This window comes from Bufo bufo, chromosome 3 (assembly GCF_905171765.1).
Source record: "Bufo bufo chromosome 3, aBufBuf1.1, whole genome shotgun sequence".
Taxonomy (NCBI): Eukaryota; Metazoa; Chordata; class Amphibia; order Anura; family Bufonidae; genus Bufo; species Bufo bufo.
Window position 1 is genome coordinate 645,845,527 of NC_053391.1, and position 23,212 is coordinate 645,868,738.

The window sequence follows — 23,212 nt, forward strand, 5'->3', positions numbered from 1 at the left end:
GGTTAAATTCCTTAAGCGTAAGGTATTTGGTCTGCAGAGAGGAAACACCGGATAATCCAGTGTCGGCTGCAAAGATGTGGCTTACCATGAAGGGTTAACCCAGCTTAGAGGACCGGAGGCGGAGCTCAGAGGGCACCTGGGGGAGGGGTACAGCTAGGCGGGAAGAATTCGCGCCTGATGGACGAACCCGCCCCCTCCATAACTGGAATGAAAGTTGCAACCCTGTAGGCCGCAAAGCCGGGACAAAGTTCGGCGCACGGCCAATCGGGACGTACTGCCGGTCGGCTTCAAACAGAGGGAGTTGGCCGGGACAAATAGGCGCAAGCCGTCGGACTTAAAGAACGAAATAGGGAAACCCAGGCCCCCAGATATGGACAGAGGCCCCAAAACGTACATCGGGGCTGAGGTAACATGGGGCCCTCACCAGGGCATGGACCACTTTGAAGAAAAATGTCCTCCATTTTAGAACAAGGTGACCAAGGGGTGGGGGAGAGCTGAGAATACTTACCCAATCCGGACTACTCACCCCATCTTCATCCTCTTCTCTTCACCCCTCCTCAGAGTACCAGCAGGGTCACCTCTTCAGCAGCTGGCACCCGAAGTGGCAGGATATTGGAATGGCGGAGGGTCTCGCCGGATTCAGGTGACCCTTTCGCTGGCGGGAAGCAGGGGAGCTGGGCTGCCCTGGTCCACTTTTGCTTTTTGGGGAGGGCGAGCGGTGAGGGAGGGCGAGCGGTGAGGGAATCCGACACCGGCCTAGCTCCCGGGGTAGACAGAGGGGCAAACGCCTCTGTTTCCCCTACATAAATGGGAAAAGATAAAACAAAAAAGAAAAAATAAGAAAGGGAAGCCGCCCTGCAAAAGCAGGGAGGTCTGCCTCCTACGACACTAAGCTAAAAACTGATATGCTCTCTCCAGGCTGGAGGGGGTATAGCCTAGTGTCGCCTCCTAGTGGCAGCAAGCAGCTATACCCACGGTCCTGTGTCCCCCAATGATACGAGCGAGAAACGTAACTTTTAATAATAGGTATAAAAGATCTGGATGTTTAGTGGATTTTTAGAACAGGAATGACGCTTTTTTGAAGGTTATCAGTAATACTAAATGCAAACCTAGCAACTAGAGACAAGGCAATAAGAGAGAAGAGCTGGAACCAACGCGCGGTTACCAGTCTCCTATGGCTTGTCATTTATGTATCTGTCCTGGGTTAACAGCGCTTATACTAAACAAAAAAGGCAAAGAAAGGAGACACAACTGATATTTTTAATTTGATTCCTTGGCCAAACAGATGTTTTATACCCATTATTAAAAGTTAAGTTTTATTAATGAATTAGACAGAGGTTAAAAAAAGGCATTATTAGTCTAATGACTATTTGTAAATAAATATGTAAAGAGCCTTACATATGCCTAGGGTCCACTGTCTTGAAAAAAACATTGCAAGGCACACACGCTAAATATGGAATCTAATGTATGCAGCTGGCTTTTTTGACACTGTGCACAAGTAATTCCCTTGTAGACATTACCTCTTGAGAATGTTCTGGGAAGTTAAACACTGCACGTAGATTTTGCTGGGAGATACGACATTACTGATGAACACATCAAGCTCTTTTTGTTCAAAGGAAGAAGCGTTATCCATGCACATTTCCACCGTGTCCGATAATATGTCCGGATCCCATACTTCCTTCAAAGGCAAATGATGCTCACCGGTATCTGATGTGCTTAATAGAAAAGAAACATCCAGCGAATACATCCTTCAGGTCCACTAGTGAAATAACAGCTGGTGACCCAGTTCAGACAGAACAACTTTTCTTGATTAGTCCGCATCCACAGTGTGCAGTCTGAGAAACACAGCTCATGCGTCAGCCGCATCTCTTGGACTGACTGCGGCTCATCTGACCCGAACTTACTGCATTGTACTGATCTATGATCCGGTGAAATCCTATCTGACCGTTGGTCTATTGTACTGTACTCCTCATGGAAGTACAGTACAATCATATGAATACTGTACAATAGATCCACAGTCATATAGGAACTCACTGCATCACTATGATGGAATAAGAGCCACTGTCAGTATTGGAGATGTGGCAGAAACATGGGCCATGTTTCCCAGACTGCACACAGCCTAAAAGTCCATTCACATGACCGTATGCATTTTGCGGTCCGCAAAACACTGATCCGCAAAGTACGGATGACGTCCTTTTGGCATCCGTTTTTTTGAGGTTGCATTGTAACAATGCCTGTCCTTGTCCAAGAATAGGAAATGCACTATATTTTTTGCGGGGCTACAGAACAGACATACGGTCGCGGACAGCACACAGTGTGCTGTCTGCATTTTTTGCGGACCCATTGAATCCAATCCAAAAAAAACAACAAAAAAAACACAAAACAAAAAAAAAAAACACGAACAGACATGGAAACAAAATACGTTCGTGTGAATGTAAGTAGCTTAAAGAGCATAAATCTGGGAGAATTTAGAGTATACCATCCATACACCCTAAGGGCCCTTACACGCGATCGTATGCCCTCCGAGACATATGGTCCGTGAGCGGGCCATATGTCTCAAAGCAGCATTGATCGTGTGCACGGGAGTACACAGTAGGGGTGCACCGAAATGAAAATTCTGGTCCGAAACCGAAAATTCAGGATGCCCTTGACCGAAAACCGAAACTGCCTTTTTGCCCAAAAACTTTTAAAATACTTTTTTTTTTAATGATTCTTGTCACTCTCATTCTACTCCCCCCCCTCCCTTGTCACTCTCATTCTACTCCCCCCCCTCCCTTGTCACTCTCATTCTACCCCCCCTCCCTTGTCACTCTCATTCTACCCCCCCTCCCTTGTCACTCTCATTCTACCCCCCTCCCTTGTCACTCTCATTTTACACCCCCCCCCCTTGTCACTCATTTTACACCCCCCCCCTTGTCACTCATTTTACACCCCCCCCCTTGTCACTCATTTTACACCCCCCCCCCCTTGTCACTCATTTTACACACCCCCTTGTCACTCATTTTACACACCCCCTTGTCACTCATTTTACACCCCCCCTCCTGCCTTGTCATTCTCATTTTAAACCCCCCCTTGTCACTCATTTTACACCCCCCCTCCTCCCTTGTCATTCTCATTTTAAACCCCCCCTTGTCACTCATTTTACACCCCCCTCCCTTGTCACTCTCATTTTACCCCCCCCCCCTTGTCACTGTCATTTTACACCCCCCCTTGTCACTGTCATTTTACACCCCCCCTTGTCACTGTCATTTTACACCCCCCCCCTTGTCACTCTCATTTTACACCCCCCCTCCTCCCTTGTCATTCTCATTTTAAACCCCCCTTGTCACTGTCATTTTACACCCCCCTCCCTTGTCACTGTCATTTTACACCCCCCTCCCTTGTCACTCTCATTTTACACCCCCCCTTGTCACTGTCATTTTACACCCCCCCTTGTCACTGTCATTTTACACCCCCCTTGTCACTGTCATTTTACACCCCCCCCTTGTCACTGTCATTTTACACCCCCCCTTGTCACTGTCATTTTACACCCCCCTTGTCACTGTCATTTTACACCCCCCCTTGTCACTGTCATTTTACACCCCCCCTTGTCACTCATTTTACACCCCCCCTCCTCCCTTGTCATTCTCATTTTAAACCCCCCCTTGTCACTCATTTTACACCCCCCTCCCTTGTCACTCTCATTTTCCCCCCCCCCCGTCACTCTCATTTTACACCCCCCCTTGTCACTCTCATTTTACACCCCCCCTTGTCACTGTCATTTTACACCCCCCCTTGTCACTGTCATTTTACACACCCCCTTGTCACTGTCATTTTACACACCCCCTTGTCACTGTCATTTTACACCCCCCTCCTCCCTTGTCATTCTCATTTTAAACCCCCCCTTGTCACTGTCATTTTACACCCCCCTCCCTTGTCACTGTCATTTTACCCCCCCCCTTGTCACTGTCATTTTACCCCCCCCCCCCTTGTCACTGTCATTTTACACACCCCCTTGTCACTGTCATTTTACACACCCCCTTGTCACTGTCATTTTACACCCCCCCTCCTCCCTTGTCATTCTCATTTTAAACCCCCCCTTGTCACTGTCATTTTACACCCCCCTCCCTTGTCACTCTCATTTTACACCCCCCCCTTGTCACTGTCATTTTACACCCCCCCCTTGTCACTGTCATTTTACACCCCCCTTGTCACTGTCATTTTACACCCCCCCTTGTCACTCATTTTACACCCCCCCTCCTCCCTTGTCATTCTCATTTTAAACCCCCCCTTGTCACTTATTTTACACCCCCCTCCCTTGTCACTCTCATTTTACCCCCCCCCCCCTTGTCACTCTCATTTTACACCCCCCCTTGTCACTGTCATTTTACACCCCCCTTGTCACTGTCATTTTACACCCCCCTTGTCACTGTCATTTTACACCCCCCCTTGTCACTGTCATTTTACACACCCCCTCCTCCCTTGTCATTCTCATTTTAAACCCCCCCTTGTCACTCTCATTTTACACCCCCCTTGTCACTGTCATTTTACACCCCCCTCCCTTGTCACTGTCATTTTACACCCCCCTCCCTTGTCACTGTCATTTTACACCCCCCCCCTTGTCACTGTCATTTTACACCCCCCCCCTTGTCACTGTCATTTTACACCCCCCCTTGTCACTGTCATTTTACACCCCCCCCCTTGTCACTCTCATTTTACACCCCCCCCCCCCTTGTCACTCTCATTTTACACCCCCCCCCCTCTTGTCACTCTCATTTTACACCCCCCCTCCCTTGTCACCTCTAGTGTAGCCTGTGTAGCGTGGCCGAGCTCTGTTCGGTCCGCGGTACAGGAGCATTTGTTTCTTGTACCCGGCCGGACTGAAAGGAAGTGCACACTAAGTGAGCACTTCCTGTCAGTCCGGCCGGGTACAGGAAACAAAAGCTCCTGTACCGCGGAACGAACAGAGCTCGGCCACGCTACACTAACAACAGCAGTAGCACAGAGCAGACACAGCAGGCTGCGCAGCACTGAGCCGGAGATTCTTTAGAGCGGCAAGCGTTTAGGAGGCACAGCGTGAGGGGCGCCGCCGCGGATGGTGAGCTACTTGGTGGGTGACAAATCCCACACCCCATATTTTCTGCCGATATGTACCAATATCGGCCGAAATGGATTAGGCCCATTTTCGGCCGATGTTTTCGGCCGCCGGAATTTCGGTGCACCCCTAGTACACAGCATTATAGATTACATTGATGCTGTGGAGGCCGCCCACGGTGCTATTGTCCTGCACTCATATGATTTTAGGAGTGCGGAACAACTGCCCCGCCGGCTGCCCAACGTGCACAGCACACGGTCGTGTGCAAGGGCCCTAAGAGTGCATTCAAACCATATCAGTTTTGCAGCCTGCAAATCCCAGTTCTGCAAAAATTAGATTTTTTGTGAAACTCACCTGTAAAATCTTTTTCTTGTCTTTTTCATTGGGAGACACAGACCATGGGTATAGCTTAGGCCACCACTAGGAGGAGACCCTATGCAAATAAGAAAAAAACGCTCCTCCTCCACTGGCTATACCCCCATGCTCCAACAGGAGGACCTCAGTGCGTGCAAAAGCAGTAGGAGAAGGAGACCAAACCAAATAATAACCAAGAAAAACAGAACCGAGGAATACCGGGCCGATAACCATAAGGTCCCAACAGAATAGAACCAACCCCTCCTGCAACAGACAAGAATGGGTGGGAGCTGTGTCCTCCAATGGAAAAGACGAGAAAAAGATTTTACAGTTGAGTTTCACAAAAAATCTCCTTTTCTCGCCCATTCCATTGGGGGACACAGACCATGGGACGTCCTAGAGCAGTCCATAGGGTGGGAAAGACCAGCACCTCCAGAGGGAAACGCCCAACGGTCAAACAGTAACCACAGCCTGCAATACCTTGCGCCCTAGGGCAGCATCAGCCGACGCAAGAGAGTGTAGCTAGTAGAACTTTGTAAAGGTATGTAAGGACGACCAGGTGGCCACCTTACAAAGCTGTGATGTAGAAGCTCGATTGCGCCTGGCCCAGGAGGCCCCCACCGCCCTGGTGGAGTGCGCGGTAACCTCCGCTGGGGGAACCCTACCCCGGGACAGATAGGCCATGGCAATTGTCGACCGAATCCACCGAGCCACAGTGACCTTGGAGGCCGCCAGACCCTTACGAGGCCCCTCGGGAACCACAAAAAGGGAGTCTGAACGGCCAAATGGGGCAGTAACCGAAAGGTACACCCGCAAAGCACGGACAACATCTAGAGAATGGAGAGCGCACTCCTTGGGGTTCGCCGGGGCGGGGCAAAAAGAGGGCAGGATAATGTCCTCATTAAGGTGGAAGGCGGAGACCACCTTGGGCGAAAAAGAAGGGACTGGGCGCAGTCCCACCTTATCCTTGTGGAAGACCAAAAAGGGCTCCTTAGAGGAAAGGGCGGCCAGCTCCGATACCCTCCTGATAGAGGTGATGGCCACCAAAAAGACCACCTTCCAGGTGAGAAGACTCAGGGAAATGTCCTTCAGGGGCTCAAAAGGAGCCGCCTGGAGAGAAGACAGAACCAGGTTCAGATCCCAGGGGGGCAGGGGAGGGACATACGGAGGGACCGAATGCTCCACCCCCTGTAGGAAGGTCCTCACCGGACCGAGCAGAGCCAGAGACCGCTGAAAGAAAATGGCCAGAGCGGAGACCTGACCCTTCAGAGAGCTCAGGGACATTCCCATCTCAAGGCCCGACTGGAGAAAAGAGAGGCCTTCCAGGTACGATAGTATATCCTGGAGGAAGCTGGTTTCCTGGCGTTTATCATGGTCTTCACGAATCAGAATCCGAGAAGCCCCTCTTCTTTAAGATGGTGGTCTCAACAGCCACGCCGTTAAACTAAGTGGCTGTAAATTCTGGTGGAAGAGCGTTCCTTGGGACAGCAGGTCCTCCCTGAGAGGAAGAGGCCACGGAACGTTTGCCAGCATCCGAGTGACCCCCGAGAACCTAGGCGCGGCGAGGCCAATCGGGGGCGATGAGGATAGTCTGGATTCCTTCTGCCGCGACCCTGCAAAGAACCTTTGGGAGTAGAGGCAGTGGTGGGAAGACAGAGGAGTGCAAAGTCTTGCCACGGAAACACCAGAGCGTCCACCCCGTACGCCTCCGGATCCCGAGCTCTGGCCAGGAACGTGGGAACCTTGTTGTTGAGCCTGGACGCCATCAAGTCCACGTCCGGGCGGGCCCCAGCGGAGACAGACGTCCTCGAATACGTCCTGATGCAGAGACCACTCTCCCGGATCCACCCTGTTGCGGCTGAGAAAGTCTGCCGTCCAGTTTTCGACCCCTGGGATGTACACTGCAGACAATGTTGGAACGTGAGCCTCTGCCCACTAGAGAATCCTTTTCACCTCCTGCATCACCGTCCGACTGCAGGATCCGCCCTGATGATTGATGTATGCCACAGCTGTGACATTGTCCGACTGGACCCTTACCGGGAGACCCGCTAGGAGGGGGGTCCAATGAGACAGAGAGGAAAATTGCTCTGAGCTCCAGTATGTTGATCGGAAGGCGGGCTTCCACCTCTGACCACACCCCCTGAACCGTCCGAGCCTGGAGAACGCCACCCCAACCCAGGAGACTGGCATTGGTGGTGACGACAGTCCAGGAGACTGGGAGGAAGGATCTCCCCGAAGTCAGATTCTGAGGGTACAGCCACCACGGAAGATCCATGGGAACCCGAGGAGGTAGGCGGATCCGAGAGTCCAGACCCCTCGATGTCCTGTCCCAGAAGGACAGGATCGCCTGCTGCACAGGCCGAGTGTGAAACTGGGCAAAGGGAACTTCCTCGAAGGAGGCCACCATAAGCCCCAGAACCTGCATGCACTCCCGGATGGGGAGAGACGGGGAATGCAGAAGGCGCGACACCAACTCCCGAATCCGTGAGAACTTGTAATCTGGAAAGAATACCAGGGCTGCAGTGGTGACGATAATCATCCACAGGAAGGTCACTCTCTGGGAAGGTTGGAGAGAGGACTTCGGGAAGTTGATCAGCCAGCCGAACTGAGTCTGAACTGTGATCCTGACGCTGTCTCCGGCCTGGGGACGAGAGGGAGCCTTTATCAGAATGTCGTCCAGGTAGGGCAGCAGAGATATGCCCCTGGTACGGAGAAGCGCCATGATCGGCGCCAAGATCTTTGTGAATGCCCGCGGGGCTGTCGCCAGCCCAAAGGGAAGGGCGACAAACTGATAATGACGGTCGCCAATGGCGAAGCGCAGGAACCTGTGGTGAGATTCTGCGATAGGGACATGCAGATAGTCGTCCCGGATGTCCACCGACAAGAGGAACTCCCCTGGAAGAAGAGAAGCAATAACGGAGCGGAGGGATTCCATCCGGAACCTCTGCAACCGCAGGGACTTGTTTAACAGCTTCAGGTCTAGGACCGGACGCACTAATCCCTCCTTCTTTGGCACTACAGAGAGATTTGAGTAGAAACCTGCCCGCTGTTCCTCCAGAGGAACTGGAACAACTACTCCCCTGACCAGAAGGGAAAAAACCGCTTGTAAAAGGGCCGAGGTTTGGGCCAGATCCCCCAGATCACGAGAAGGAAAGAAACGTTCCGTAGGTCTGGAAACGAATTCTATCTTGTAACCGTAAGTTACAATTTCCAGGGCCCAGGCGTCTTGAACGTGAGCTCTCCAGACATGCTGAAAGGAGAGCAGACGGCCCCCCACCGCAAGCGGTGGGGGCGTCCCTTCAGGCGGAGGACTGCTTGGGAACCGCGGGGCGGGCAGAACTCCCCTGGAACTGTGCCCGCGGACGCCAGGAAGGTTGAGGCTTAAAGGAAGGCTTCTTGCGGGAGTTCTGAGAGCCGCCGGAGGAGGGGGCTGTCGCAGACCTGGAGGAGGAGAAGCGCCGAAAGGACTGGTTTCTAGAGCCAGAGGGGCGAGCTCTGAAGGCGTGCTTGGATCTAGATTGGGGCAGGTGTGTACTCTTGCCCCCCGTAGCGTCAGAGATAATCTCATCCAGCTTAGCACCGAAGAGCCTGGAGCCCGCAAATGGGAGGTTAGTGAGGGAGCGCTTGGAGGAAGCGTCGGCGTCCCAGACCTTCAACCAGACCTCCCTGCGCTGCGTGACCGAGAGGGCCGAAATCCGTGCAAAGAGAGTGCTGACGTCCAATGAGGACTCACAGAGGAATGTTGTCGCCTGGGACATCTGGAGGATAAAGTTTAGGGTGTCCGCAGAGGCATCCTGCTCCGCGAGGTCCTGATGATGGCGCTGCAACCACACCGAAAGCGCCCTGGCTACCCAGGCCGAGGCGAACGCGGGCCGCAGACCTGTGCCCGCCAGAGAGAATATGGCTATGGAAAGAGAGTCCAAACGCCTGTCAACGGAGTCCTGTAGGGAGGACCCGTCCAGGACTGGTATTGCCGTATTCTTAGCCAATCTGGCCACCGGCGGGTCGACCTTAGGAGGAGAAGACCACTGCTGCACGTTATCTGCCGGGAAAGGATAAAGAGTATCCATACGCCTTGTAGCATAAAAACGGTGAATAGGGCGTTCCCAAGCCTTAGAAAGGACCTTGGCGAACTCGCCATGACTGGGGAATGTGACTGCCTCCAGTTTTCTAGAGTGGAAGAGGGGGAATTCCTGGCTACTAGTAGAAGGAGGTTCCCCCTGGATGTCAAAGGTGTCACGTACCGCCGTGACCAAGTCTGCCACCATTGTGGAGAGCTTAGGTGAGGGTTCCGCTCCATATCCTCGTCCGAGCCGGACCTTTCCTTTTCAGACCTGTAATCCCTGCGAGAGGAAGAGGTTGAACACGCCTCCAGGCGAGGGGGGGGGGGGAGCAGAGTCATCCGAGGAGGGATGCTGCTGCGTACGCTGCCTCTTAACGGTCGAGCGTCCTCTTTGGGGGGCACCGGGAGGTGGAGTGGTGCTAACCACAGGATCCGTGGCCACCATGCGTTCCAAAAAGGCCATGGCCGCGCGCGAGACTTGGGCCAAGTCTGCAGCCGCCCTAGATATGGCAGAGGCCCAGGAGGGCTCCAAAGGGGCGGAAGAGGGACTGGGCTGATTTGGAGGGGGAGGATGATGATCCTGTCCCGAGGCAAGGCAAGAGTCACAGGAGCCTGTGACAGATAGTGGCAGGCAGCAGACCTTACAGGATCCCAGTGGGACCTGAGTAGTAGCCATAGACTTTTGGGGGGCCCCAGGTCTAGGCATGATGGCGACAATCCCGGAGTCAGGGTCTCCTAACGTTTGCGGAACGCAACCTGTCCTACCGTGACCTGTGAGGAGCTGGAGGGGCAGCCACACGTGGAGAAGTGCTGAGGCAAAGCGGAAGCGCCGGAGCTGACTCGATAGGCTCCGCCCCCCCCATTCACGTCACAGATCACGCGAAACCCGTGCGGGAAGTATGAAAACAGGCAGACCCCGGCTCCGAAAATGGTGTCAACCGCCAGGGATGCTAGGGGTTAACGGGTCCTCCGAACGAAAGGGGGAACTGAAAAGGCGCGGCCCCAAGAAGAAATCCCTCCTCCCTCTCAATCCAGCAGCCCTTATCCACAGGTAAGCCCTAAGAAAACTGTGTCACACAGTGAGCACGGGGGGGAGGGGGTGATATCTGTGTCCTGCAGTCTTCACCCTCTGTTCAGGACCAGCATGGGTCACCTCTTCAGACATCTGGCACAAGGAGTCAAGGAGTGGCAGTGCTCTGGATAGAGGGCAGGAGTAGGTGACCCTGGATCTGGTAGGCCACCGGAGCTGCAGGTCGAGCCCGATTCCACTTATCTTCTGGGGGGAAAGGGAGGTAGCCGGGGATGTCCATTCGACCCCGGCACTCGCTCCACTGAGAGACCAGGGATGCACCATGCGACCCTGAGTCCTCTGTCGAGAAAAAAAACAAACAGGAGAAGACGAAAAACTACAGGGACAACCCTGCAGGAGCAGGAGGGTCACCTCCTTATCCGACACTAAGCTAAAACTGAGGTCCTCCTGTTGGAGCATGGGGGTATAGCCAGTGGAGGAGGAGCTGTTTTTTCTTATTTGCATAGTGTCTCCTCCTAGTGGTGGCCTAAGCTATACCCATGGTCTGTGTCCCCCAATGGAATGGGCGAGAAATACAATGCTGTCCATATACATAAAAGATAGAACTATACTAGTGCCTATACTTTGCTGCAAAATGCGGACCCATTGAAGTCGATGGGTTTGCAAAAAATGCAGTTGCCACATGGACCACATGAGGCAAAATACATATGGTAACGTGCATGCACCCTTAGAAATATCATTCATTAGTAGGTTCCTATGTTAGATAAATGATCCTAAAAACGAGATTTTTGTAAAACTTACCAGTAAAATCTCTCTCGATCTTTATTGGGGGACACCGGAACCGTGGTTTTAGCCATGTCCTCTAGGAGGCGTTGACACTAGATAAAGCTGTTAGCTCCTACCCTGGCAGCTATACCCCCTCCAGCCTGGAGTGAGAGCTTCAGTTTGTGAGAAGCAGTAGGAGAAGCAAGTAAACCAACGAAAACGTGTAACAGCAACAATGCCAAGAACCGAACCAGGTTCTAACCAGCAACAGCCACAACTGTGGCCGAACAACAATACTGGGTGGGTTCTGTGTCCCCCAATGAAGAGCGAGAAAGAGATTTTACTGGTAAGTTTTACAAAAATCTTGTTTTCTCGCCCATAATCATTGGAAGACACAGAAACCGTGGGACGTCCGAGAGCAGTCCACAGGGAGGGAAAACCACAGACCCATGGAGCAAGCGCTCCTGCAGGCAACTAAGAACTGTTGCCTGCAAAGACCACGCAGCGACCGTCGATGCATAAGTATGCCCCTGGAAATTTCTTGTGAACATGTGTAAGGAGAACAGGGAGCCACCTTACACAACTGTGCAGCCGAAGCGCGATTCCTCCGAGCCCAAGATGCACCCACCGCTCTGGTGGAGTATTCGTGACACCTAAGGTCGGAACCCTGCCTCGGGCGTGGTATGCTTCAGCAAATGTAGACCGAATTCGGCGTGCGATTGCCACCTTGGAAGCCGCCAATCCCCTTCGAGGACCCTCCGGAACGACAAAAAGGGGATCCGAACGGTGGATGGGACCAGAGGCTGCTAAACAGATCTTCAGAGCTCCGACAACGTCCAATGGTGTAACTCCATTTCCTTAGGGTGAAGGAGATGGGCACAGTGAGGGAAGGACAATTTCCTCGTTAATATGGAAGTCAGAGACCCGGTTCGGAAGAACAGAAGGGACAGGCCAGCGAACCACCTTGACCCTATGAAGAACCAGGAAGAATTCTCTACAGAGAGCGCCGCCAACTCAGACACCCGTCTGATGGAAGTGATAGCGACCAAAAAAAACTACCTTCCAGGACAGGAGTCGGAAAAAAAACTCCCACAAGGGTTCCAGGGAACCTGAGAGCGCTGGAAAGGATAGAAGGAGACGATGCATGACTGCAAGAACTAAGGGCCAGACCAAGGTCCAACCCTGATTGTAGGACAGGACCGTGAGGGAGAAAAACGAAGTGGCAGAACATTTTCGCTTCCACAGAAACCCAAGAAGGACTTCCAGGTCCTGAATAGATCCTGGACGACGCAGGGCTTCGGATGACATCCGCCGAAAAAAATCTCTTCGCATAGAATGGCAGTCTTAATAGCCACGCCGGCAACGAAGAGACCTAAAATACTAATGGAAGATCGGACTCTGCGAAGGAAGGACATCTCTGAGTGGCAGTGACCAGGACATCCCCTTATAAGGAGACTAGGTCAGCGTACCACGTGCGACGGCCAATCCCCAGGGCGACTAGGATAGTCGGAATACCCTCCATCCTGAATAATTTGCGACTGTTATTAACCCCCTAGTGCCCTGACACCTGCGATCCTACATTGGGGGGAGTCCCCCGCTCCCTTCCCTGTTTGTCCGCCGGCGCATACCCCCGGATCGCAGCGGAGGTGGTCGGGTCCGCATGTTGGCCGGGGCGCAGAGAGACCGGAGCAGTGCGATGCGCCCGCAAACCCTCTAACGCGTGCCGAGCAGGAAAACTCGCAGGCCGGAGCACCGATGCGGTGCGCGGCAGTTAACCCCCTCCGGAGCGGCGTGCTCTCACTGCAGCGTGTCCGCTCCTGGAAGGGGTGGATCATGGCGGTAGGTGTCGGGGAGCGGGAGCCTCCTCTGCTCCCCTCTCTGCACGTCTGACCGAGCGCTCCCAGATACACAGCGGTGCGCTTGGTCTCTTGCATACAGCGCCATTAACCCCCTATGTGCGGCCAGCCGGGTCCCCCAGCATGAATGTAGGGGGGGAATGAGGGAATCAGGCAGAGGCCAGCAGGACTAAACTGCCTGAGGATGTGCTACATAAGAGAGTGTCTTACCACTTGAACACTGGCGGCACCCCAGCGGTCCCCCTGGAATTGGTGATCTTCCAGCCAGGGGGGGGGGGTTAAAAATACTTACCTAGTCCAGTTTACTCACCTCATCTTCATCCTCTTCCCTTTACCTGCCGCCATTTTCACCCTTCCTCTGGTCCAGCAGGGTCACCCCTTCAGCTACTGGCACCGTAGTGGCAGGACGCTGGAATTGAGGGACTTGGACGGGTAACCCCTTGGCTGGCGGGATGCAGGGGAGCGAGGCTGCCCTGGTCCACCTTGTCTTCTGTGGGGGAGGCAGCAGTGCAGGAGACCGGCACTGGCGCAACTCGACCCAGGGAAAACAGGGAGGCGAGGCGACCACTGTTTCCCACTTAAAAGAGAAAAAAAGAAACTAAAATAAAAAATCTTCAGGAGCTACCCTGCAGAGAGGGAGGTCTTGCCTTCTATTGACACTAGAAAAAACTGAAGCTCTCTCTCCAGGCTGGAGGGGGTATAGCTGCCAGCGGAGGAGCTAACAGCTTAAACTAGTCTCAACGCCTCCTAGAGGACATAGCTATACCCACGGTTCCTGTGTCCCCCAATCAATATGGGCGAGAAAACCTAACTAAATCCACTCCTAATAAGCATGAAAAAAAATCCTGTCGTATATACATGGAAATCAAGAATATATAGTATCTATAACATGGACTCAACTGGCTAACCACTGTCCAAATCCCAGCATGTCCTGACTAACTATCTGTATCCTCAGGAGGAAGATACAGTGGCATACAATAGTGAATCAGGGAGCAGTCACTCCCTTCTTCACCATTCTCCTGCCATCGGTGGTTCAGCGCAGGCAGGCTCAGTGCAGTGATGTCATCGCTCCTGCTGTGCCGAGTCATAGTATGCACCAGCTGTCCTCTGTTTAGGGAACAGGGGGTAGGCGAGTATTAATTGGCTTCACTCTGTGGGTGACACTTAAGGTGGTATCAGTCTGCATGGGGGCATTTAAAGGACATCACTATGTGTGTGGGGCCACTTTAAGTAATAGGATTTCTCTTTAAGGGCATTACTATGCGGGAGGCACTTAAGGGTTTATGTGGGCATGTAACGGAATCATACTGTGGGGGAGGCACTAAGGGGCATCAAACTGTGTCAAGTGCACTAAAGAAACATTATACTGTGAGGGGCACTAAGGAATCACCCTGCTCTGAAGGGGGGCACAAACGGAACATCTTATTGGAAAAAAGTAGTTATGGGCATCATACTGCTTGGGGAGGCACTAAAAGGCGCATCATGCTGTCTGAGGGACACTAAGAAGCATCATTACAGTGAGGTGGCACTAAAGGGGACACATTTACTGTGTTGGGGCACTAAAGGGCAATTTTTTCAGGGTGGGGAGGCACTAAGGGGGAGCCATTAATAGGGGAGTAGCACAAAGGGGATTGCGTGGGATTAGCGTTGTGGCCTACTGTAAAAAGAAAAATAATTGCCGCAGTGATCTGACCACCTCTGGGGTTGTTCTCCCTACGTTGTTCTGCTCGGACCGTGACCCGACGGCAGACATATGTATGGGACCCTTTACAAAAAATACTTCGGCACCCCACATTGTATAAATATTCTCATATGTTTAAAAAAACAAAAAAAAAAAAAAACAAAACAAACAAACACACACAATACAAAATAAACTTACCACGGTATAAAAGACGCAACATTTTTCTCAACAAGCATAGTGTTAATGCTGTTCACTTCACTTAGGTTAACATCAAACAGCTCCACAGATAGCTTGTTCTCGTGCAGAACACCTACATTAACAAATAACTGAGGGTAAATATCAAAGTGCTGGTCTCCATTCTGTCATGTTTCCATTGCCTATTGAAAGCAGGAATAGTGTACTGTCATAAAACGGAAGCCACCCATTGTAGATCAGTGAGATCGGTCTGGATATAATTTCAACGCTGCCATTGCTCCATTAAGGGGGTATTAACATCTCAAAGTGATGGCTTATCACTAGGATATGGGGCTCTGACCTCTGGAACCTCCAACGGTAATGAAGAGAGTCCAGAGCTGATTCAATGCTGCTGCCTTTTTAAATGGTGTAACCAGGAGTAGGGATCGACAGATTATCGGTTTTACCGATATTATCGGCCGATATTTAGGATTTTGACCGTTATCGGCATCTATTTTGCTGATATTCCGATAACGTATGGGGAACACAGATCGCGCTGCTCTCAGCGCTCTCCGTGTTCCCTCAGCAGCACAGGGGAGAAGGAAGCAGTGTCTCCCTCCCCCTGTGCTGCTGCTCCGCCAATGAGAGGAGAGAAAACAAGAGGAGGGGAGGGGCTGTGGCCACTGCGCCACCAATGATATTAACTTACTCATTCATTCAAATTGAACAGGAGGCAGGAGCTGGCTGCAGAATCACATAGCCGGCTCCCGACCCCTATGAACGGTAGCTGCGATCCGCGGTAGTTAACCCCTCAGGTGCCGTGGATCGCAGCTACCGCTCATAGAGGTCGGGAGCCGGCTATGTGATTCTGCAGCCAGCTCCCGCCTCCTGTATATGAATAAATGAGAGATTTATGTTCATTGGTGGCGCAGTGCGCCCCCCAGTATTAATCATTGGTGGCGCAGTGCGACCCCCCCACCCCCGTATTAAAAAAACATTGGTGGCGCAGTGCACCCACCCACTTTTAATCATTGGTGGCAGTGGCCACAGGGTCCCCTCTCCCCTCCTCCTCCGATCGGAGCCCCAGCAGTGTAAGCCTGGGGCTCCGATCAGTTACCATGGCAGCCAGGACGCTACTCAAGCCCTGGCTGCCATGGTAAGCTCCATGCTGCTGTGTGCACAAAGCACAGAGCAGCAGGGACAGTGTGAGGTCTTATTCACCCTGATAGAGATCTATCAGGGTGAATAGGACAAGGGTTCTAGTCCCTAAGGGGGCTAAAAGTTCGTAAAAAAACCCCACCAAAATATTAAGTATAAATAAAAAAGAAAGATTTACAAAAAAAATAAAAAATACACATTAACAATAAAAATATTCATTTTCAGCAGATTTCAGCAAATTTCACATCGGCTATCGGCCTGAAAGTTCACAAATTATCGGTATCGGCCCTAAAAAAAATCAATATCGGTCGATCCCTAACCAGGAGTAATGAAAAAATTCAAATTAGACACCATATAGTACATGACAAAGGTTGTGTAAATGGTCCCTGCCATCTGTTGTGCATGAGATTCTGCAACATAGCTCCGTGCAAGTGAACAATGTAACTTCCTGTGATCACAGCAGCATCAACACCGATTCAAGCACGCTGTCTTTGCACAATTAGAAGGGAGCGACCTAAAAAGGGAAGGGAGGAGATGCAAGGACCAAGCTGAAACTTGACTATATTGGCAACATGGGAGGCAATGAGAACAAGTTCCTGTAAGTGAATCGGGATAAAGAAGGGGTCTGCCGCACAAATGGCTGAGCTTTGATGGGAAAGGCTTCACAAAGATACAGTTCATGAGAGTCATGGTTTGCAACTATTTTTGCACCTTCCATTTATTTTATTACAGGAAACTCAGGGCTGTTAAAGCCCTTTTACATGTGCTGACAGAGCAGGCAGTTATGGTGAAAGAACCATTCCTTCCTGAGAACTGCCTGCTCGTCAGTGGAGGCGAAAAGCAGCATTTACACGCAGTGATCACTTCCACTGAGGGGAGATGAGTGATGGCTATTGCAGTCACTCATCTTCATACAGACTCATTGTTTTTGGGCAGCAGATCATTATTATACACAGGACAATCTGCTGCCCAGAAACAATTTAATATGTTGCATAAACAATTAATTCAGCCGATACGAATTTTGTTCATCTGCGGCACTTTTACACAGGACTATTATCAGGAATGACTGTTCGTACTAACGTTCATTCCCAATAATTGGCCCGACAATTGTTTGGTGTAAATCCGGCACTGGACACAAGAACATTTTAGTATCAAGAACTAAGACAATTAACTAAGCAATAAACATTATTGATTGAATACCGTACCTATTGAATTACATCTCAGATGTTTATAGGAAGTGAGACCTTCAAACAGTAGACATGCCTCTGAGCTCCAGAGTCCAGCATTAAGAGGCTGAATATAAGCCAGACTGCAGCTAATTGCCTATGAATATTAAAATACTAAATATTAAACGCAGATAAAACGCTAAATTAAAAAAAAGTGTACAAGCTACTGTAACAAAAATGTTTTAGCATTACTAAAAATAAATAAAAAGAGTAAAAAGACAAAAACCTGGCATTAAATACAGATATGTCAATCCGCTGGAAATAGATAACATATGTCCAGATATGTCAATCCGCTGGAAATGGATAACATATGACCAGCTTTTTGGGAGCGGTAAAGCGGACGTCAGGGCGAGCCCAAGCCTTAGAGACCACCGAAGAGAAGTTGGCGTGGAGAGGAAAAACCTTGGATGCCTGTTTGGGGCCAAAATAGGACACGCCGGCCTGGTCAGTGCTGGGAGGGTCGTCGTGTATCTTAAAGGTATCGCAAATGTTAGCGATGAGATGACCCACTGCAGAGGCTAGCTTGGATGGGAGTGCCGAGTCCATGTCCCAATCTGAATCCGCCAATTCCCCCTTAGAAGGCATATCCTGTGAGGAGGAGAGGCCCGACGGAGTCCGCAAGCGTGGTGGAGAGAGAGACGCATCTGGGGAGGATGCACACTCTGCCCTGGAGCGCTTCTGAGAGTGCCGGGCCCTGGAGGCTTCACTGGGAGCGAGGGAACCAGAGGGGGCGGCAGAAGCAGTAGACCCGGAGGGTGCGACAGGGGGTATGGCAGCCTGCGGGGGTAGGCGGTTTGTCTACAAGGCGGCCTACTATGTGGGTGAGACTTTCCACTGCCTGTACTCACCGTAAAATCCTTTTCTCGTAGTAGGCATTGGGGGACACAGCACCATGGGTATATGTCCAACTACCACCAGGAGGCGACACTAGACATAAAAAGTGTTGGCTCCTCCCCGTTGGGCTATGCCCTCTCCACAGACACTAGGCAGCTCAGTTTGTACCAAAAGCAGTAGGAGAGAGAAGAAAGGCAAGGAACCAACAACTCCCGTACCGGGAAAAATCAAGAGACCAGCCCGGAGAAGCGGAAGTAAAACAACATAGGGTGGGATCTGTGTCCTCCAATGCCTACTACGAGAAAATAATTTTACGGTGAGTACAAAAAAAATCAAATTTTTTATCGTGCATGGCATTGGGGGACACAGTACCATGGGACGTCCCAAAGCAGTCCCCGAGGGTGGGAAAAGGACAGCCATGCCACCGGTTGGGCATACAGGTGCGGGAGAACCATGTGACCCAACAGGAGGAAAGCACAGAATAGGCAAGAAGCCTCATAATAAGGGAGAAACCCCAATGAAGCAACAGCAAAGACTGCCCGCACCCCAGGACAAATGCCTGGGAGAAGGACCCAAATGCAAGAAGAAGGCAAAAGGGAAACACCGAGCTCAGCCGGAGGCTGGAGAGAAAGTAGGACAGCACCACGTAGTGGAGCTACCCAACATTCTAATTGACTCAGGCAAAAGCACAAACACCCTGAGGTCAACCCTTGACAGGCCAGGGGAATAAGGGAACATGGACTCACTGAAGGCCAAACGAGTGAGGGAAGCCATAGCAAGGCTCACATGAGAAGGGAGCAGGCCTCCCCTAGCGCAAAACAGGTGATTAAGATAAGCGCCCTATTGAAAGGAAAAACCCCAAAGACGCTAAGGGAAACCGCCAACCCTTGTAAAGGGAAGGGGTTGTAAGTAAATGCCAGGAAAAGAGAAAAGATAAGACCGGCATCACAAAATCAGGAGACGAGGAACGAGCCCCTAAAAAAACAAAATATCGCTGAGAAGCGCAAGACCGGGGAAACTCTGGCCAAACGAAGTATCAGGGAAAAAAGGGGACCAGATGCAGGCCCCGGAAATCTCAGCAGGGACACACTGGAGTGAGAGAAGCCATAGCAAGGCTCACAATGAAGTGAGCAGGTCTCCCCCCACCGCAAAGCAGGTGAAGAAGTTAAGTGCCCTATTGAAAGGTGAAAACCCCAAAGGCGCCAAGGGAAACCGCCAACCCTTGGAAAGGGAGGGGGTTGCAAGTAAAGGCCAGGAAAAAGGATAAGATAAGATAAGACCTGCACCCCAAAACAAGGAGACGAGGAACGAGCCTCTGAAAACAAAATATCGCTGAAAAGCGCAAGACCGGAGAACTCCAGCCAAATGAAGTATCAGGGAGACGCAGGCCCAGGAAATCTCAGCAGGGACACACTGGACTGAGAGACATGGGAGGAGAAGGAGAGTACTCCCAACAATCTAAGGAGATAGATTCTACAAACAGGAGGAGTCCCTCCTGAAGAGACCATAAGGTGGAAATGCAAAGCGTAGCACAAAACCACTCAATACCAGATACTTGACGTGGGGGGATGGGAAGATAAACACGAATCCCAAGAGGTCCACAAGGCTATTGGAACCCACAAGGGGAACAATCAACCCAGGTCCCCCCAACAAACAACGATTATCATACAGAATCTGCGTGGTCCATGAACGGGGACAGGGACTCCAGAAGGAGTACCCGGAATGGGCTCGCAAGGAACCAGGAACTGAACCACCTGAGGACAACGAAAGGCAGAATGTCCAAGAAAAAATGAAAAGAACCGCCATATGGGAAGGGATTGGTCATGGACAACTAGCCATTCTACGAATAGTGGCTAGCAATCTGTATACATTGTCCCGGGGAGGGCAAGTACAGCGGCTTGGGTTGCACCACAAAATCGACAAACACCCATATGCATAAGGAATGGCGAAGTTGCTATAAGGAAACTGGGAGTGACTACACGAAATGTAGAAACCAGCTGCGGCCGACACACAGAAGACTCCCAGGGGGAGAAAGTACCAGACAGGCGCAGACAATAGCAAGGTCCAAGGGAACTGCCCTCTGTCATATAGTACAACTAAGCAGAGAATATAAGGGAACACCCGGACCCAGAAGGAACTACGGAACCCTGTCCGATGCCAGAGCAATCAGCAGAAAATTCACCTACCAGGCAGGTGTGTGGCGCTCAGTGTTTCCGTCCCTGACCATCAGGAAGGACGTCCAACGAGGAAAAAACGCTGACCCCAGAAGGATTCTGTGTGGCGGAGGACATCCAGTGATGGCCGAAAACCGCTGCAGCGGCCGGTGCTCACCAGGCTACGTACCCAAACAAGGAAAAATATCCAGTGGAGATCACTGTACTCCACCAGGAGTGGTCCGCCCTGTAACAGAAAAAAGCGGGTAATCCTTTATAATATGGGGTAACGCGGAGTGCCGCAGACAGAAGTACTTTATAGGGATGGCAAGAGCAACCCTAGCACGAAAGCCAACAACCACCTGGCCATGGTGTAGGGAGCGTGGTTGTATGTGGACCACCCACCAGATCAGAACAGATCAGCCATATACTGGGTACACCAGAAGTAGCAGTAGACCGACAAGGTGGAGGTGGGGGTTGGGCTGGCCCGCCCCTGCCAGATATGGTTACCATGTACATGCTGAACCAGGATGGCCTGTTGTAGACAGTGCCTTGAGAAAGTACAGGAAGACCATAGAGTACGACCGTAACGGAGTGGCAGATGTATGGAAGAACCAAAAAAGAAGAGCAGTAACCATGTCTGGAGCATAGAATAGAGCCCGGGGAAGGAAGCACCCCGTAATACAGAAACTGTATGGGCCACAGATTGCACCATAGGGCCCAGCACGTAGGCTAAAAAATACACGCCTAAAACCGAGCTAAAGTGGCAGCATGTTGCACACTAAGGAGAGTGGAAACAAAGCCACAGCATCCGGGAATGCAACCGCATTTGGAGGGTACAGGTCCACAACCTGTTAAAGTAGCAATACGGCTGTGTAGTGCGGTGATACGACCAGACAGGTGCAATGGGTACAGCATCTGGAGATGGTAGAGGTACCAGATTTAAGATTAGAGCAATGTGGCCGCATGGTGCACCCTAGGACCAGAGAAGTCCAGCGGCTACCGCGTTAGCAATGCTACCTAATTTCCGCTCAGGAGGGGGAAAATAGGGCCACACGGTACCACAAAGAACGACAGGTGCACACCACAATTAAGTAAGTGCAATAGCAACTGAAGGAGGCCCTCTATTTCACCAGAGGGAAACAGGGCCGCATAGTACTCCATAGAGCCAGACAGGTGTAACGGTTGTAGGTCGGAGACGGTGCAGGAATCTACCTAAGAGGAGAGTAAGATGGCTGTTTGGTGCACACTATGATGAGGTAGGTGCAATGGCCACGGCTATTGGAGGAGGCCTCAATATCTTGTCCAGTAAGGGAGAGAAAATGCCACATGGTACACCATAAAGTCAGACAGGAGTAACGGCCACAGCATCCGGAGATGGTGCAGGTACTCTACCTATGAAGGGATCAAGGTGGCAACTTTGTGCCCACTAGAACCAGAGAGGTGCAATTCTATGGCAATTGAAAGTGGCCTCTATATCTCACCCGAAGGGAGAAATGTTGCCGCATGGAACACAATAGAGCCCGCCAGGGGTATTGACTACAGCATCTGGAGATGGTGTAGGAACTCTACCTATGAAGGGAGCAAGGTGGCTGGAAACAGACAGGGGCCATTGCTACGGCAATTGAAGGCGGCCTGTATATCTCACCGGGCAGAGGGAAATAGTGCCACGTGGAACACCATCGAGCCAACCAGGGGTAATGGCTACAGCATCTGGAGTAAGTGTAGGAACTAATAGCCACGGCAATAAAAGCCGGCCTGTATTCTCTGATACAGGCTACTACAAAAGAACCATTAGAGGCCGAGGAGGGTTACCAACCCTACAAGAGGCGTTAGCCTGAATTATCAGCTTGCCTGGAATATAGCCCCTGGATAGGGGAACCAGGAAGGTCTGTCGTGTACAGCCTACGAGGGCGTACGTACCAGAGACACCGCGTAGGTGTCCCAGTTGCTAAGCACGGAGACAGCTGCCTTACCAGTGCGGTAATTACCTGCGCCATCCGAAAGTCCACTAGAGGGGCACCAAACCTGGGTAGGGTAGGTTCCACCGTGCACGTTTGTCTTGACTTCACAGATGGATTCTGTATTATGGAAGACCGACTGATGCTCTGTTCCGAGGGAATCGGTGCAGAGGTGTCCCCAGAGGCAACTGACAGAGAAGGCTTTGTCACCAGCCTCAGGCCTGTCCTGGGACGACCCAAGGATGCCGAGGAGGGGTGGAAGCTAGTTAAGACCACCAGAGGTTGGTCCGTGGGCTACTCCTTGCGAGACCCTGTATCTGAGCGTGAGCCTGAGGGGGGGGGGGGGAACGGACCGCAATTCGTAGGTGGCGCTCCAGCGACTCCGCCGGGGATTGGGTGAGTCAGGCAAGGTTACCATGGTTCAAAAGGGAGGGAGCCCATTCAGGGGGGACCTACACAAAAGGGTGGAAAGTGGGGGGGGGGGGGACAAGCCGACCACATGGAAACATCCGTAGACAACGGACACACGTGAAATACGTGGCGATCCGATAAGGAGGCTGGGAGAGGAGGCCTCATAGAGCAGCAGGGCTGACCTAACTGTACCCGGAGCCACTGTTTCCAAGAGGTGCTGCAGCAGCAATAGATCAGGTGGCAGGGCTGCAGGGGAATGCGGCACTTGAGAGGAAGGAGGGGGGGGAACCTGCAGAGCAAATCAGCCAGAGGCTGCCTACCAGACCCCAGGAGCTGTGTCAGCGCGCCCAATGCAGGAGAAGATGGCGACCCGGTGTAGAGAAAGAAGCCGGCAGCCGGAGGAAGAACCGCCCCTCTGACAGAGCAGGGCAGCTGGAGCTGGATTGATCAAGGAGCAGAGGCCCCTCCCAGG

At 51.7% G+C, this 23,212-nt stretch overlaps 1 protein-coding gene across 1 annotated transcript in view; it reads right to left on the reverse strand.

Moving 5' to 3' along the window:
- The window catches only part of RNF17 (ring finger protein 17), a 261,161-nt gene that overhangs the window by 102,946 nt on the left and 135,003 nt on the right, over positions 1 to 23,212 (reverse strand). The window contains exons 16-18 of the mRNA XM_040426246.1: positions 17,361 to 17,478; positions 15,022 to 15,133; positions 1,521 to 1,715 (exon numbers count right to left, since the gene is read on the reverse strand). Coding sequence (XP_040282180.1) covers positions 1,521 to 1,715; positions 15,022 to 15,133; positions 17,361 to 17,478 — 425 coding nt within the window. The remainder of the gene's footprint in view (positions 1 to 1,520; positions 1,716 to 15,021; positions 15,134 to 17,360; positions 17,479 to 23,212) is intronic.